The 18,355-nt window shown below is 38.7% G+C and overlaps 2 protein-coding genes across 4 annotated transcripts; one reads left to right on the top strand and one right to left on the bottom strand.

The window, feature by feature from the left end:
- The first annotated feature begins 9,939 nt into the window (after positions 1 to 9,939).
- Positions 9,940 to 11,431, top strand: LOC115796976 (uncharacterized). Its single transcript, XM_030753471.1, has 2 exons — positions 9,940 to 10,383; positions 10,610 to 11,431. Exons 1-2 carry the CDS (start codon positions 9,940 to 9,942, stop codon positions 10,934 to 10,936), a joined length of 771 nt encoding a protein of 256 aa, XP_030609331.1. The 3' UTR covers positions 10,937 to 11,431.
- Positions 11,432 to 11,637: 206 nt separating this feature from the next.
- Positions 11,638 to 16,630, bottom strand: LOC115796683 (uncharacterized). Of its 3 annotated transcripts, none has more exons than XM_030753047.1 (3): positions 16,520 to 16,630; positions 15,771 to 15,903; positions 11,638 to 14,458 (listed from the first exon to the last, which is right to left on the bottom strand). In XM_030753047.1, exon 3 carries the CDS (start codon positions 14,303 to 14,305, stop codon positions 12,533 to 12,535), a length of 1,773 nt encoding a protein of 590 aa, XP_030608907.1. In that variant the 5' UTR covers positions 14,306 to 14,458; positions 15,771 to 15,903; positions 16,520 to 16,630; the 3' UTR covers positions 11,638 to 12,532. The 3 variants fall into 3 exon arrangements, with proteins under 3 accessions (XP_030608907.1, XP_030608906.1, XP_030608905.1); XM_030753046.1 differs by lacking the exon at positions 16,520 to 16,630 and adding an exon at positions 16,140 to 16,208; XM_030753045.1 differs by lacking the exon at positions 16,520 to 16,630 and having other exon boundaries at positions 15,771 to 16,254.
- Positions 16,631 to 18,355: the final 1,725 nt, after the last annotated feature.

Below are 18,355 nucleotides of genomic sequence, written 5' to 3'. Positions count from 1 at the left end.
TTGAATTCTTCATCCTCGGTGTCACTTCTAAACAACTCCGTACACTCCGTAGACGAAGCGCCGCTTCCTCTTCTGTGTCGCGTTAGTCAGACTCGTCGTCAGCTGCAGTTCCAATTATTCCAGCCTTTCTGAATCCCAACAGGATGGTTTGTCACTGAAGCCCATGTTTTCTTGATCCATCCAATGACTTCCAGGAAAGTTGGGTGGCGCATTCTCCCAGTTGCCGTTAAGCTGTGCTCTCCATCCACTGCGCCCACAGATTACGCAAGACTGCCTTAAAGCTGCAGTTCACGGAGATGTCAAGTGGCTGGAGTATTTTGGTTCATGTGTTATAAATGTCACATATACGTCGCTCCGGAGTATAGGTCGCACCCCCAGCCAAACTATGAAAAAAAGTGCGACTTATACTCCGGAAAATACGGTAGTACCAAGTCATGTGTGAAATAAAACAAAAAAATGCTTCTATTGTTACTGTAGAACAGGCTTAGTCTTTGTAGATGAATAGAATTTAGATATTTTGTACAGTACCTAAGCAGCACTTACATGCAGTATGACAGTAAATTATTAAAATCAACCAACAAAAATATTTGTCTGCCTGGACCTGTTTCATCAGGTGTTTCTACTTGTTGCCATCAGCTGAAATGCTTAGATCCTCATCTCTTCTGCCTTATTTCCATCTGCTCCAACCTCTTTTGGCAGTTGTCTGACAAGATAAGATGATAGCATGTTACAAGGCGGGTACTGAAATCCCCCAAAACTCTCAACTGCACACTGATCTTCAAGGGCCTTACCTACGTTTAATAATTGCTTCTGAAACAAAATAGTCTTTCATTTGGACATAATGTAAAAGAAAGCTGATTTTGAGATGAAGTTGACAACAGCCTGAAACATTACCACAGTGTGTTGGCACTGGAAAAGATAATAATCAGATTAACTTTGAGAGTGCTGAGTGACTACTCAGAACATTTGTTTTCATTGAAAAATTCTGCTGTCCAACAGTGCACAGCCACAGTAAGGTTTCAGTTTTCATTTAGTTCCTGATGGTTCAAATGTTGACTCTATGCAGTATTCTCAATGATGAAGCAAATGCTAATGTTGCCTCTGCCTAAATTCAATTCAACTCAACACAGCTTGATTTAAAAAGCACTTTAAAATCAATCCTAATGGCCACTCTTCCACATAGTGTTGTGGGAAGAAAATGACAAACAAAAGAAACTGAGCACTAGCTAGTTTGAGCCTTTAGGAGAAAAAAAGTCTCCAAAATTATGGAGGACACTGTATACACCTTTATTGGTTAAACCTGCAGATGATGCTTCAAAGTACAAGATCTGTTTAAGGACATTTAAATGCCTAAGCTCAATAATTTAAAGAAAAGAAAACAGAATGACTTACTTGATACTTGTTTTCTAATTTAGTGTCTAAAGAAGGCAAACAAAAGGAGAAGAACAGCACAGGCGATGGCAGTGGAGAAAAGATTTGCTTGCTCAAAGTCAAAACTGCTTTTGGGACCTGAAAGAACATAAAAATAGAAGGTGATGGATACAGTAGACATCAGTACCTGTATGTTGTAAGTGGTGATATATAAAATATATATTATACATTGCTGTGAAAAAGAATGTGCCCCTCCCTGCTGTTTTTGCACATTTGTCACAGTTACATGTTTCAGATGATGAATCAAATTTAATATCAGTCAAAGATAACCCAAGTAAACAAAACAACCATCCATCCATGGAGCCTATCCCAGCTGTCATAGGGTGAGCGGCTGGCTACACCCTGTACAGGTCACTAGTGTCGGGTCGTGGTGCGGCTCTCTCCCGCTGCCCCTCTTACCAGGCGGAAGTGAGACCAATGAAAACCAGTCCACCTTGATAGTAACTTCACACTTTACAAAAACTCACTGGAGATGAGCAGGTTTAGTTTCCAGGATTTATTGAAGCACAAAGTTAAACAAAGCACAAGAAAGCAGGAAGCCCTCCCGGGAGCGTGTGCCTTTGGAGCCACTGCAAAGGTGGTAGAGGAAGAGCAGAAAAGTAGAAGTCCAGAGTTTAACAAAGTATAAGAAAGCAAAAAGCCCTCTCGGGAGTTGAGCACCTTGGAGCCACTGCAAAGGGGAGAGAAGAAGAGCAAAAAGTGCACTAAAAAGAGCTAGACAAAAAAGCTAAAAAAGAGCTCTCCCCCAAATTTGCCTCTGCCTTTTATCACCTAAACTCACACCTCCCCCTGCTGTTATCAGGAACAATGGGCATAGAAGGATGCTCCCAATCCACTATGTATCGTACTAGTTCGATCCTCATGCAATGGCTCCATGACTTGTTCTCTGGGGCTGCCAAAACAAACAACTTTCCCACGTGAAAATACCTCCCACTGGAGCACTACCCCGCCCTTCTATCCATATTTTCACATTACTAGAAACACTTTTAGGGCGGTCTTATCTCAATACTCCCTTACATTATTACAGTAGCTCAGGTGGGACTTCAACTCCCCTTTTCGGGACACACACTCCCCGCTACTTGACCTCCACACTGGCAATGCTGTGTCAAAAGTGCAGTGTACAAAGGTGAGCCTCTAAATATGAATGACTGCAGTTCTACTAGTGGAAAATCCCAAGGCCCTGGGCAGAGCAGGCATCAGTCCTTTCCACTCACCTAAAGCATGCAGTGTTCCAGTGTGTGAGTGACAATATAGGTGACAAATAATATATAATGTGACCATTAATCCAGATTAATATAGGTACTAATAAATAACATAGTAAAATACCAATATCAGATGATAAAAATATCCAACACTAGCCTGTTGCAGGGTTAAAACAGAGAGACAGACAACCATTCACGCTCACATTCACACCTATGAGCAATTTAGAAACATGGGGAGAACATGCAAACTCCACACAGAAAGTCCAAGATGGATTAGAACCCAGACCTTCTAGCTGTGAGGCAACAATGCTAACACAAACATTTTTTAGGTTAATGAGCTATCCAAACCTACCAGGCACTATGTGAAAATTAGTTGCTATCTTTTTGGTTAAATTGTAAATTAACTGTGATGTCACTTGCCATGCCCAGGCCTGGTTACTGCCAGACCTGTGGAATCAAGAAATCACTTAAATAGAGCCTGGCTGACAAAGTGAAGCAGGTTAAAAGATCTCAAACTGCAGAACATCATGCCACGATCTAAAGAACCAGCAGAGAAACAAAGCCACTGACCATCTATCAGTCTGGAAATGGCGGCAATTCATTTCTAAGACTTTGGGACTCCAGTGAACCACAGTGAGAGCTGTTATTCACACATGGAGAAGACTTGGAACTGCAGTGAATCTTTCCAATAGTGGCTGGCCTACCAAAATTACTAAAAGAGTGGATCAACGACTCATCCAGGAGGTCACAGAAGAACGCAGAACAACATCTGAAGAACTGATGGGTTTAATTGCCTTAAATCAGGTCAGAGTTCATGATTCAACAGTAAGAAATACTGTAGACAAGGCAAAACTGGCATCCATGGGAGAGTTCCAAGGAGAAAACAGATACGTTTGGTTAGCTTTTTTCCTTAATAAAGGAAATCATCTTTTAAACCTGGATTTTGTATTTACTGAAGTTATCTTTGTCTAATATTAAAATTTCTTTGTTGATCTGAAACATGTAAGTTTGACAAATATGTAAATAATTAAGAAATCAGGATGTAGGCAAAACACACAACAAACATATTTGTTTTGATTTTTTTTTAAGTTGGAATGTTTTCATACATTTTGCTTAATAAGAGTTTGCAGCATATATCAATCAAAATCTTAAATATGACATCTTTAAACCTTAATATCATCTTTGTGGGTTATTCTCTTTTAAGTAAATTTGAGTAGTGACTAGATTTCAGCTGTATTACATGCAAATATTTTATTTCCTCACTTGGAGGTAAAAAGTGGAGTATAGCTACATCAATGGAAATGACAAAACTCTCACATGCAACTCTACTGTACTGTACAATTTAATTGCTGAAATATGTATAGTAACTTACGGGCAGCATTCCTTTGTTCTCCTTTTTCAAGAACTGTTGAAAAAGTAAAATATTAAAAGACATTAGAATAATCTGGAGAATATCTGGCCTTAAAGATTTTAAGGTGAAATTCACTGCAGATGTTTAGTCAAACTGTGATATATTTATGTATTTAGACTGATTTTTAGACTTTTAAAAGTTGCAAATGGCCTCTGAAACTGAAATAATCCGGAATTAGCTGCTAAAATGCTATTAATCACTATAACGAGAGTCATATATTCAGGAACTGAATAAGACATACACCAATCAGACACAACATTATGGCCACCAACAGGTAAAGTGAATAACACTTATTATCTCTTCAGCATGGCACCTGTTACAGGGTGGGAATATATTATGGAGCAAGTGAACATTTTGTCCTCAATGTTGTTTGGAAAAATGGGCAGGTATAAGGATTTGAGCAAGTTTGACAAGGGACAATTTGTAATGGTTAGGTGACTGGGTCAGAGCATCGCCAAAAATATAGGTCACGTGGGGTGTTCCTGGTCTATAGTGGTCAGTATCTATCAAAAGTGGTCCAAGGAAGGAGCAGTGGTGAACCAGCGACAGGGTCATGGGTGGTCAAGGCTGCAGTTATGCAGACTATGGGTCACAGCACACATTCAAGGGTCCCAGTGGAGTCCATGCCTCAAAGGTCAGCACTGTTCTGGCAACAAAAGGGGCACCAACACAATATTAGGTAGGTGGTCGTATTGTTTTACCTGATCAGCATATTTAATTCTGGATTTTGGTTTTCGTGAGAAGGATCTTGTCAAACAGTTGTGGTATTTATATGTTTATTTTCAAGTGAGCGTGGGGATGAAGAAACAGTGAGTTTACAGCCTATGAGGTTCTGAGAAATGACTAAACAAATCTCTCCAGGTTCTTTCCCCTGCCAGTTTTCAACCCTGAGATGAGTTTCCAATTTCTGAAAGAGAACCAACCTAACCTGACAGTTTTTATTCAAAACAAAGCAAAAAAAAAAAAAGCCAGTTTCTCTTTGGCTCCTCCCCTCCTACTGAGCCCAGTGTAGCTGACACTGTTTCATTTCCTCATTCATACAGCTAACATTACAAGGAATAAAGAATTCAAATGGAGGTTCTGCCATGTGTTTGGTGAAGACTTTTTTTTTTAATTACCACTCCCTGCACTTAATGTTTGGTTTCCAACCTGTAGCCTCGCTATACTGATCGGGCCAAGCATCTTAATTTTTGACTGATTCAAGATCCACTGTGGTGGTGTACAGAGGCAAAAATTAAAAAAACAAAACTAAAATAATTCTCCTAACCTATGGAGCTACTGTATAATATTTATATTATACAGTTAGCTCCATAGGTTAGTTACAATGAAAAGCTACCAAATGCAAGTTCAGCACTTGGAATTATCCTAGTGTTCCAATGTTTTGGGACCTAACTGTATAAACTACTGAAAAAAAATGTGAATGCACAGAAATGGGATCTAATTCTGGGGAAACACTGAACAGTCATGCATTGCTGCCAGTTCAGTTCATTGTACAGGCTACATGAATCAAACTTGATGCCCTACCAATGTTTATTAGCTTTATTTACCAGTTTTGGACTACGAGATTAATAAAACCATAGTGTATCACCTTAAGTCTGATTTTCTGTTATGTAACCAAAAGCTTCATATCAGAGTTCATCGAGTCAGAATTCAGGGTTACACTCAGAGTTGAGGGCTTCCATGACAGGGAACTGTACTAAACTGTGTAAAAAAGTTTTGAATGGAGAGTAAGGCTAGAAAAGTACTATATGAATGTAAATTTATTTGCTGTTATATTACTTTCAAAGAAGCTTTGTACATTTAAAGTTAAAATATCTTATGATATGGAATGCTACAGCCACAGTATACTTACCAATGAGATTTAAAGAACAACTGGCTTCTTCATTTCCATTTTTAACAAAGCACTGATATGTCCCAGCATGAGATGGCAAAACTGTCAGTTTCAGGGAACAATTCCCTTTTGACAGTTCCTGGTCAAACAGAGATGTTCTTCCTTTGTAGTTCTGTGCCTGATCTTTAAGCTCATCTTTTCGTTTTCTGTTCACATGAACTTCTGTAGTCTTATTTGCCATCCACTCCACTCGAGTGACGCTGATTTGAGGCTCTGTGGTGCACAGAAGAATCACCGTCTCACCAATTCTAGCTTCCCGTCTTTCTGGACACTTTAGGCGGAATGAGGCTGGAAAAAAAATGTTTTACTTAGACCACAGAACTGAGTACGTAGTTAATGATCCTCATAACTGAATATACACAAATTAGCAGCCTGCTTAGATTATTACTGAATAATTTCAATAAATTAATGATTAATTCAAATTAATTTACTCATGGAGTCTTCCTTTAAAGTGCTGAAGAAGCTGCAAATTAACAGGAAGAAAATAGGCTGAGAAAACTGCATGTGTTATTTGTGAAGAATTGTTTCTTGAAACATCCAGCAATGATTCACAATAAATGACACAATCCAAACCATAACTTCCGATAGGAATCAAATTACTCTGGAAAACACAAGGCATCGTGTTCTGCCAGGGGAAATTTTTCTCAGCTATCTAAAAATGCAAATTATATCAGTTTTTTTGTCCACGAAGTCCACTTTAGTTGTAACTGCAGCTCAATTTTAAACACACTGGGCTGCTCTCGGGCGCTTGGGGCCTCGGGGGCCGCATGCCTGGCTCGTGCTGGGGGTGCCGGCCTGCCGGGGGGGGTGGGCTGCCCGTCGTCTCTGGCTCTCTGGACTCTAGCCCCTGGATTGTGGGGGTTCCGTCTGTAGCCTCCCTCCTTCCTCTTCTGGGGAGTGTACGCGGTTGCCATCGGGATGTGTGGCCCCAAGTCTTCTGAGCTCCTGTGCTGTGGATGGCCTGGGTCCCCTGGGTCCTTCCCTATCTGCCTCTGGATCGCGGGGGGCATGGTTGCAGTTTCTCGCCCTCATTATCGAATACATTGCATGACAAAGGCGCATACACACACATTACTACAAACAATAAACTTGTGTGTGTATATGTAGGTGCATATGGGTGTGTGTATGGATGTGTGTGTGTGTGTGTGTGTGTGTGTGAGTATATCAACCCCTTTTATTTTTTTATTTTTTTTCTATCTCCTTTCTTCCTCCCCCCCCCTTTTCTCCCCCCCACCTCTTGTTCTTGCCCCTTCCTTGTTGCCTGTCAGACTTGGCATGAATAACTAAATAAAAAGATAAATAAATAAAAATAAAATTGCAAACATTAACAAGAAGAGCCTATAGGAAACATATAGAGCTGTTCTTGTCAAAGCAAATATGTTTGGTACATCAGTGCATTCGGATCATCATTCCGATTGTGAAAGATGCCAGACATGACAGGCTAAAAAAAAACAAAAACAAAAAAAAAAAACACACTGATTAGCTCCAAGCGCTCTAAACTTGCTATATGCTGACACATCCAATAGAATGAGACAGATCATTGGTATATTAGATAGTCATGCTGTTTCTGGAAATAAAAAGCACTTCTTAAAAGTGCCTATTAAACAAATTATTTATCAAGTCAACAGATTAGGCACCTGTGAGTGTTAAGCTGTGACCACCAGCTAACATGGCTGTTAGGTTCGGACCACCGTTAAATAAAGAAAGACACAGAAACCCGTAGTTGATCTTTTAACCTGCAGGGAGAGTCTCAGTCAGCCAACACACGTGTGTGTATGTCTGAGGGAGAGTCTGAACCTTCTTCCTGCTTGGCTCTTTTATTTTAGCATCATGTGAGTTTACACAAAGCTCAGGTAACAACATCACTCACGTCACATGATGTAATCATGTATGTGGTTGTGTGTGTGTGTGTGTGTGTCCTCAGGAAACAGGCGTTACCTGCTTTCCATGTGCATGTTTATGATAAACACATTGTGATACATAGAAAAACAGTTAAGCGTTTATCTATTCTAACAATGGCTGTGTTTCCTGAATGATTAACCAGTGTTATGCAGCTCACAGAGTGTATGCAGGTAGAGGCAAAGATCTATCCAGCCGATTGGTGGTGTCACAGAGGGAGAAAGATTAATGTCACAAAAGTGCATAGGTAGAAGCCTAGACATGGACTGTTATTCATGTATTTTTTAATATTTGTTCACTTTTAACCACCATGACTCCTGCTGTTGTCTTAGGATGATACTGACGTGGATTTGGCATAGACTGATAATGAAGAGATTTTATTTTTATTTTTTTCAGTTATATCTACTGCATAGTCTTGTCAAACTTTACAACATACTGGCAGGTTTATGCTATCAAATCACGACAGCTACAGAAGAGTGGAAAAGAAAATACATACAGTAATAACAATAATAATAAACACCATCGTCATCAGAAGGAGAGGTGTGTGTAAACAAATATCACTAATTAACAGGATCAAAAGTGAAAGTGGAACAAAGGTGTTCGTGGTGAAGACACTGCGCGACGGTTAACAACCATTTGGTAATCAAATATGTTGCGAAACAAATCTATTTCAACACAAACTGGATTAAATGAGACATCATCACTAGAACGGCTGATATATATCCATAAAGAATATTTTAAAAGTAAGATAAAACACTAGTGCTGCAAAGAAGACAAGCAAATAGGCCTAAAACTGCAGAAAATCGTTTATCTGGTGATTTGATCATTGCAGCACATGCGAAACATGCAAATTCCAGCTGGCCTTCGTCATGTGGCTTCCAGCCAAAATGAAACCGAAACTCTGAACACAATCTGGTGCGGAAAAGATTCGGCTTAAGTGGACGGCGATCTAGCCGGGTCAAAAGAGAGCTAACTGACATTGAAAACTTGAGGCTCAACACCCCTTGCCAACTCATTAATGCCGTTTCATATGATAGCTACGGTCCTGAGTTGGGAGCCGGTGTTGTGCCAAAAAGTGATTGTCTAGAAAAAAGTGGTTTCGGGTATTTGCCAGAAAAATGTTGCCCGTAAATAAACTGTTGCACATGCATCGTTGACCTATAAGATCTCGAACATATACCAAACATGTGCCTCATTAATTATATCGATTCATTTTAAGCCAGAAAGAATGTTCCTATCAAAGGGCAGAAGCTGTTTTAGGCACAACTGGGATAACACACACAACTGTGTTCTGCCAGTTTGCTTTGTAAAAGCAAACTGGTAAAAAAAAAAATTAATAATAACTCTGAACGTAGATAACCTATATACTTCAGATTAGTGATAAATCGTACAGTGTCTCAATTATCAAAGCGTGCTTTACTAGTTTTTCAGAGTCGGTCGTGTGTTAAAAGTACGACGGAGTATTAGGGCCACATTGAAAAAAAAAATTAAAATGTGCATTTCGAGAATAAAGTCAAAATTTCAAGAATAAAGTCGTAATTTCGAGAAAAAAAGTCAAAATACTATTTCGAGAATAAAGTCAAAATTTCGAGAATAAAGTCCTAATTTCGAGAAAAAAGTCAAAATACTATTTCGAGAATAAAGTCGAAATTTCGAGAATAAAGTCGTTTCAAGTCAAACAGCTGCCACGCGACGTCTGCTATACCCTCTCCAGTATGCCTTGCGTGGATGAGTTAGTGAAACTATATTTCAAAATCGGTTTTAGTAATAAGGAAATTCTTTCTCTTTTAGCGCATAAACACGGTGTAGTTATAAGTATAAGGACGTTGAAGAGATGGTGCAGAAATCTGTGTCTAGTCAGAAGGAAAAATCACACAGATTTGGAAGAATTGTCCGGATTTGTGCAAAATGAAATAGCTGGCAACGGACAGATGCAAGGATATCGGTGGTTACACCTTCGTGCATTACAGAGGGGGTATGTTGCATCACAAGACACAATAAGGCAGCTGATCAAGTTGTTTGATCCTGAAGGTGTGGAGCTCAGGCGGGCGCGCCGTCTGAGACGCAGGCATTACCGTAATAAAGGCCCAAATCCTCTGTGGCACATGGATTCGTACGATAAACTGAAGCCCTATGGCATTGGCATCAATGGCTGCATTGATGGTTTTAGTCGCTATGTTGTGTGGATGGAAGCCTACAGAACAAACAACGACCCAAAGGTGATTGCTGATTACTTCATCACATCTATTGCGCGCTTGGGAGGATGTCCGGAGCGTCTGCGCGCTGACAGGGGGACAGAAAATGGACATGTTGAAAACATGCTTGTCTTTTTGCGAAGGAACCACACTGACAGTTTTGCAAGAGACCGAAGTTTTGTCTATGGGCGCAGCACCGCAAACCAGCGTATTGAGTTTTGGTGGGGAATCTTGAGAAAACAAAGTGCACAGTTTTGGATCAATCTTTTCCAAACTCTCCAAGATGATGGGCATTTCTCCGGTGATTTTTTGGATAAAAGCTTAATTCAGTTCTGCTTCCTAAACCTTGTTCAGGTACGTTTCCGAGCTCATTACCCTTGCTTTCGTTATCCACATCTTCCATCATAAAGTCAGCATTGTTTTAATTAGAGCATATTTGGAATATTAATATTTGGTATTGGAGCGCATAATTCTCAAAAAATTCGCACACCTGACTATTTTTATTAGGACTATGCGCGCAACAGCAGCAACAGAAAAATTAAAAGCTTCAGTATGATGTTTTCGTTATCTTTTTATTCAGGACGAACTTAATGAAGTCGTGACAACCTGGAATTCCCACAAAATAAGGCCAAAGGCGGGTCACGGGGTGACTGGAGGCCGTCCTGTTTTGATGTACACACTTCCAGAGATGCATGGCGCTGAAGACTGTCTTAAGACTATTGATTTGGAGGAGCTGGCCCTATGTAAGGAGGAGTGCACCCCCAAAAGCCAGTACCCCTGTGATGAAACTGTATTTGATCTCTGCTGTCTTCTAATGCAGGAAAAAGGATGGGATGCTCCAAGAGATGCATTTTCTGCTGCTGAATTGTACTTGTTACTAAGAAATGAAATACTGCTAAATATTTAAGGCAGGATAGTCCTCTAAGGACGTTAATTGGTGTGAGCTGTCAGATTTCAGAAGCCTGGTACTGAAACCATGAAGTCCTCTAAATGTGGACAATTTAACAGAGTATAAAAGCTATTTCTACCCATAACATGGGCCTACTTGTAAAACTTTATTTTCACAATGAAAGTATTCCTTTTTTCCCCTCTGACTACCTTAATCAGTGTTTGCTGTGAAGGAGCGATGTATATATGAAGGCTGAAATAATTTGTGGTGGGTTAATTATGCTTTTATTCTTCAATTTAATTTGTGTTAAACTGTCAAGGACTGACTCAACATGAAGGTTACCATAACAGTCTACAAGAATATTGTCTGTAACAATGGCACAACATGCTGGAGTATTAAAAGATTGTATTGTAGAGGATGCAATGTGCACTTAATTTCCTGCAAAATTACTCAGGTGCCAGTCACTAGACACAAAATCTTTAAATAGAAAACTCTTTATTTCACTAACTTTTTGTGCTATCAACTAGCTATTAAGTCTTGATTATTAACTTAACTGATTGTTAAACAGATCATACAGAAATGAAACTGGTGCACTTTTAAAAACATCAAATTATGAACATTCTTTGGTGCATTTGTAAAGAAAATTAAGATAACATAAAAAGAAATAACAATTTCCATTACTTTAAAATGACAAAAAAAATAAAAAAAAAAATAGCATGGCATACTCCCAGAATTAATATGATTTGTGCAGTTACAGATCAATCATGTAAAACTTGTGGCTTCATCACAGTTGTCCTGTGTGTACTTGGGAAACCATATCCTAAGGCACAAAACTGAAATACATTTTTGCAGCAGCAGTTCAATGCAGTTCAGTGACTATATGAAGAAAAAATACATTGTCTAAATTATGAACATACTAAGCAACATAAAACCCTGAAGATGTAACAATGGGAAATGTCACATGAACGGGAAATCTTACATGTGCACATTCACAAATATTGATTAGCCAATTGAAAAGCATAGGAATCCCTTGGAGGATGTAATTGGTATTCACATTAGCTTGCTGTAGCTGCTTAGAACAGATGTAAACGTGTCTATTCACAAGAGTCTGCACATGTTGGTTTTATTTTACAATAACTTTAAATAAAATATGATGCTCACCTACCATATCAAGTGCAGATTCAATCCAACAATATTTTGTCAGTGAAGATTTGAAAAGTATCAATAAGGTCCTAACTGTCTGTTATTTACATTTATTTTATATGAATCACTTATTACAATTTTGTAATAACATCTACACACAAAGACATGTCATTTCCAATTCAGCACCTTTTAAAACAGATATGCAGTTGCTGATAGCTTAGAACCCAGCTTGTGAGAAATGTACTTGAAGTGGCCCTGTAAAAACAGATATCAAAAAAGTCCAGTATAGGCCACTAGTATAACCGGACAGAACAGATGAGACTTGAAGACAAAGTACACCTAAGAAAAGGAAATAAACAGTTGTAGGTGTTTCTATCGGTTAACTAAGGCTGTGATCTTTTTCACCATTTTAAACTTATTAGCCTGGCAACAGCATAGCCAGAATTATGGCTAAGGGGACACATAATAATGCTACACAATATCCATCACCCAAATGTTGCTTTCAAGAATTTCGTTGAATTCAGCACGAAAGTCAGGGAAATTTTCGTAGCTATCAGGTAGCTGTAGGAACATGCCACATGTTCGTCCTATTGGACGTCTTGTAAAATCAGACATTACTGTAAACTCCACAGTGACACTGTCTGACACAATCAAATCAGAACCTGTGCAGAATCTCAGAAACTTCCCTAGTTTTTCTTCATTGAGTTCTCTGATATACCTTTTGAGATGATGCTCAACCTCTTTTTGCTTTGCTGTCATATCACCTGGAAACTTTAACAGCCTTGTCACCTTTTTAGATGTGGGTTTAAGGTCATCGTACATCTTCCTTAGCTTCTCATAATGCAGACTGATTTGTGGTTTTGCAATATCCCTCCAACAATCAATTACAAACATTGGCTTTTGCACAAGTTCTTTGTGTGAAATTTCAATCAAAATTGATTGTAGATTTTCTGCTGAGGCTCTTCTTCTGCACTCATAGTTGTCAAGGACCTCAAGAAGGTCATCAGCTTCAATGGAAGAGAAGTCCTGTAAAGCCTGTCTGAGGATCTCTCGCTCCTGGCAGCTTACAAACTGAAGAAAGACTTCTGTCAGGTCACTGTACACTACTCCAAATAACATCTCCTCAACAAAAGGGGATGCAAGCTTGATGGGAAGGTAGTGGCAATCTTGGTATCCTCTCAAGAAAATTCTGCCAATAGCTTTCCAGGTGTCAGCCTTGAAATCATGTCTGATGAAGGGCACTTTCACCGATGTACCAAGAGTGCAACGATCATAGAATTCTTGCCAAAAGGCACTAAAGATATCTCTGAGTACCCCTGAGCCACTACCAGCTTCCTCAGAATTATCTGGAAGTAGTCGCCTCACTGTCAGTTGTGTAGTCAGAGTGTCTGGGTCAGAAAATGCTTCAATCATATCATTGAAACAATTTGCGTGGTGTATGGTTAGCATTTTTGTTTGAGGTGAATGGTCAGGTGTTTCAGGCTGATAAATCAGTGTGTCAGCATTATCAAAATCATCTTCTGGATTTGGGCCAAATGTAATTTCTGGGTCAGAGATATTATGTGGATTTTCTCCCAGTGTTACATAGTCGTGAAGAACAACTGCATCATCTGATAATATCTCTGGTAAGATAAAATGGACCTCTGAAGCCACCATGGGATCTGTGGTGACTGGCTGATTTGTAACAATTGACTGGTCAGAGGCAACTTGCTGATGAGGACTGTCCTGATCATTATCTGAGTAATTGGGTGCCGAAGAAAAGGACTGGCTGTCAGAAAATTCAATAATGTCATCCTGGCCATCAAAGTTAGAATTAACATCAGTGTGTTCTGATTCAGTAGAAGAAACATCTACAACTGATTGTTGCTTTGTGGCAATGTAGAAACGCAGCATGGGAAGTTTGATGGTGTCATATATTGTGCCAATTGAGATGTCACCAGATAAGGAATTTTGCTGAAAATCCCAAACATCAAATGTGAAGTCTGATTCATGGCCTTTACTTGAAACACCATTTGGGAAAAAAAGACTTTTCCCTTCTTTCAGGATGTCATTATATCCACCACTGATGTTCATAACAACTTTTCTGGTCCCTCCTCCTTGCTTTGCTCTAACCTGTTTGATTTCAGTATTGTCTTGGTGTATCCAACCTATCTCAACAGTCCGTCTAATGACTCTTCGTCTAGAGTTGGATTTAGAGGTTTTAGGCTCCTCTTCACTTTGTTTGGTTTCCTTTCTTAGTTTCATTTTTTCTCTGAGCTTTTAAAAAAGGCCCATTTTTCGCTTTGAGACAGGTTTCTGATTTTTGCAAAAATTAAAAAGAGCAATTCTGTCTCCATATGAGGGAATGTAGTTAGCCAAAGCTGAATCGTCCATAAGCAAGATGACATCCCTGTCGATCTGTGAAGAATAGGAAAACCACGATAAGGATCATTTGTCATATGTATGCAGAAAACTTTGGAAAGAATCTGCAAATTCATTTGAACAAACTCATGGCATCTTACTCAGGTCATTATACTAAATGGTTGATTATATAGCAAATGATTTGTATGTTATGAATGTAGCCTAACCTTTGTGTGCAATTTGTGACTTTGGGAGATAAGTAAATTAAATGTAAATGTCCATCCACCCATTTTCTTCAGCTTATCTTAGAGCAGAAGGCAGGGTACACCCTGTACAGGTTGCCAGCCTGTAGCAGGGCTAACACAGAGAGAGAGAGAGCGAGAGAGAGAGAGAGAGAGAGAGAGAGAGAGAGAGACAACCATTCACACCTATGGGCAATTTAAAATCCTAAATAGAACCCTAACCCCACTAAGTGCATGTCTTTGGCCTGTGAAAGAAAACTGAAGAACACCCACACAAACTCCACGCAAAAAGGTTTGCCAAGGTGGACTCGAACCCAGACCGTCTCACTATGAGACAACAGTTCTAACCACCACACCACCTTTCTGCCCTCAAAATAAATGTAATTTGTAGAAATATACCAACAAAATTATTCAAATGAATTTAAATTTAAAGTTCAAACATTCAAATTCATTCAAACAACAAAAATAGCCCACTAAATTTAGAACCACAAACTATCATCTTATATGGCTAAATTAAATATTAAAATGCAATAACTTGCATTAAATCCATTAATGGTATATTAACATCCCAGGAATAGTTGTGTCAGGGAGGGCATCTGGTGTAAAAATCTTAAAGATAAAATATGTATTTCCATTTGCTGTGGCAACCCGTTATGAACAAGGGAGCAGCTGAAAGAATGACAGCAACAAGATAAGCAGAAAATGGAAGGATTGATGTATTTAAACTAGTAAGTAGTTAACTAGGTGTGTCCTATTTCTATCATTTCGCAACCAAGTCAATATTGAAGAAAAACAGTCACCAAACTATCCCAGTCCAACAATGTATGGATATATCTGTATAGTCTTTCATTCACCTCTGTTGTATATCATTGTCATATCATAAATAATAGATTGACATTTTTTACAGTGGAGCATTTACAAGTGGTAGTGGAAGAAAAGCCTGAATATAAAATCCCTAAAAATGCAAATGAAAACTGGCTGTTATATTGAAATGACCTAATTTGCGGGGCCTCTGCATCTTAAGTTATTATAGCATACACTTTTCCCCGGTTGCATTCTCAGAGAATACCATGATTCACTTGCAGGTTATAGTTGGCTACCCTGTCTGTGTCTCTGTCACATCGCACCTTTTGCTCCTCGATTAGTGTGAGTGCTTCTTCTGGAACCCCCCGATCACGTAGGAAATCTGTCACGGTGATTGCCATTTTTGTCAGTTTCAGAGAAGCGGTTCTCTTCCAGAGTATGGTCCTTTAAACAGATCTAAAAGAGTCACAGGATGTTAACATAAGCAATTAGTTTAAGATGATGACAACTAATAAAAACAAAGTGTACCGTCTGTGATAGCATCTTGCAATTTTAGCTAGCTTGGCCAGTAGATTTTGGCTGCTTGTCACTTTTTATTTGGGAGATTATGAGCGGAGGAATAGCATTGTACTCAAGATTTACATACCGCGTGTGGCTATCAGTCAACAATACAACATGAACACTTCACTTACCTTCTCTCTTCATTAATGTTCACACTCTGGCAGGTAGTGGTCACTTTCCTCACTTAATTTCATGGCCTGTGGGATGTAATACGACGTCTTGACGTTTTGACTTTTTTCTCGAAATTTCGACTTTATTCTCGAAATTTTGACTTTATTCTCGAAATAGTATTTTGACTTTTTTTCTCGAAATTACGACTTTAATCTCGAAATTTTGACTTTATTCTCGAAATAGTATTTTGACTTTTTTTCTCGAAATTACGACTTTATTCTCGAAATTTTGACTTTATTCTCGAAATGCACAATTTAATTTTTTTTTTTCAATGTGGCCCTAATACTCCTTCGTATAAAAGCCTACTTTGTTTCGTTTTTTTTTTTTTTAAATCTCTTACCTGAGTTTTCATCCGGAGCAACTTGTCGGTGAATTGTAAGTTGAACGGCCAGGAAAAACACAAGGAGAGGCACCGTCACCCATTTCCAGCTCACCTCCATGAGTGGATAACTATGAAACTGTCGAGCAGGGTGCGATTCCTGAAAACGATCATAGGGTGGGACCTTTCACCAACGGCGCGATCCACCTCCATTTAAGTGGTCCCATGACTCCGAACCCTGAATATTTAATTATTTATAAAAGCTGTTAATTCAATATTTATAGAATAATTATGAACTTCAACTACTGTAATCAAGTTCAGAACTCAGGATTTAAGTTGCTAAGTATGTGAAAATGAACTGGCTCAACAGGTTTTTCAGGATCAGCTTGTTGATATTTCTTGTTTTAGAATGATTGGATATACACACCTCTGCCTAGATGATACCCATAGATAAGGTGTTGCTGTTCTACCCAGCTGCAAACACTTCACCTTGGAATGAAAAACAAAAGACTTGTGAACATTATAGTAGTGTCACATTTGATTATTTATAGCCATATTGTATGTAAAACCTTAATAGGAGAGCCCAATTCAAAGTGTTGCCATAAAGGGGAATCAAGATCCTGTGTGTCACAGGTAAACTGGTGAAACTCCAACATGAACACAAACACACAAATGTTGAGGGGAACAATGCATTTATATGTGTTCAAAATTCATGCCAGCACTGAGCAACTACTTAAACCAGTGAGGCTTCAGATGTCATTAGTGATGTCACACGTCCTTAATGAAGCAAGCCTCCATAAAAGACTTCCTGGATTTCTGGTCATTTTGAATTTTGTATTCTAGATTATTTCTCTGATTTTATTCTCAGTCTTAGAGCTGCTTTCATTGTAAATTGTAATTATGTTTAGTTCTGAGTTTTCTGGGCCTCTTTGCTCCATGTAATGTCTGCATTTCTGCTGTTTAGTCATTTGCTGTTTTATTTTGCTAGTCTTCCCCTTGTCTTGCTTGATTCTGTTCATCAGTGTCCTGTTTCCTCGGTTGTATCCTGTTTCCCTAACTGCTTTGTGGATTTAAGCCCTCAGTTTGCCTTAAGTTTTTGTCCTCATACTGTCTGTTCCCCAAGTGTCATGTAAATGTCCTGATTTAATATGTTTAGATGTTCAAGGTTATCCATCCACTTGAGTCAGTGGGAATCGTCTGTGGTTGAACTGAAACAAAGTCATTCGTGATTTGGTGCTTTCCCACTTCCTCTTTGTGAAAAACCCTCCCTGGTATCTCTGTCCTGTCTCTCATCCTGGTGGAACTCATGAAGTGCTCTACAAAAAATACAAGAATCTAAAGAATAAAAATTAGTATATCACCAGGGATTAACTGCAAGTTTTCCCACTCTGTGTGCCAATTTAAGATGCAACTATAAACACCAGTGTTGTAGACATTAGGAAGGCCATGTAGAATAAGGAGGCCTCACAGTATAAAGACCCGAACAAGTTCAGGTTTACAATGCAAAAATTATTAGTTATTCATACTTAAAATTATTAAAAGGTGTCATGAAATTTTTCTAGTACACTCTACTTAAAACTATTTTTAAATGAATATTATTTATTAGTTTACCATACTAAATAATACTGATGCAGAAGTACTTATTTTAAAAGAGCTCTAGCAACTCAAAAAATATAAACATACTTATAACTTTTCTAAGTACAGAACACTCAAAAAACACAAAAGTCCAACTGTAAAATTTTAACATTTTTATTGTCATAAAATTCTTTGATGAAAACATTTTGGTTCATTTTTCATCTTTCGAAGTGCTCTAGCTATCTGTCTTACATGACATGAAGAAACAAATGTATTCAGATT

The sequence above is a fragment of the Archocentrus centrarchus genome, chromosome 18 (assembly GCF_007364275.1).
Source record: "Archocentrus centrarchus isolate MPI-CPG fArcCen1 chromosome 18, fArcCen1, whole genome shotgun sequence".
NCBI classification, from domain to species: Eukaryota; Metazoa; Chordata; class Actinopteri; order Cichliformes; family Cichlidae; genus Archocentrus; species Archocentrus centrarchus.
The sequence above is the reverse complement of the archived record's forward strand: the minus strand, read 5'-3'. Positions and strand labels throughout refer to the sequence as shown.

Bases quoted from the DNA above. Each gene is read 5' to 3' on its own strand.
- LOC115796976 (XM_030753471.1), top strand. From the start codon at position 9,940: ATGGATTCGTACGATAAACTGAAGCCCTATGGCATTGGCATCAATGGC. The intron at 10,384-10,609 runs GTACGTTTCCGA...CTTTTTATTCAG, and splicing joins GCTTCCTAAACCTTGTTCAG to GACGAACTTAATGAAGTCGT.
- LOC115796683 (XM_030753047.1), bottom strand. From the start codon at position 14,305: ATGAAACTAAGAAAGGAAACCAAACAAAGTGAAGAGGAGCCTAAAACC.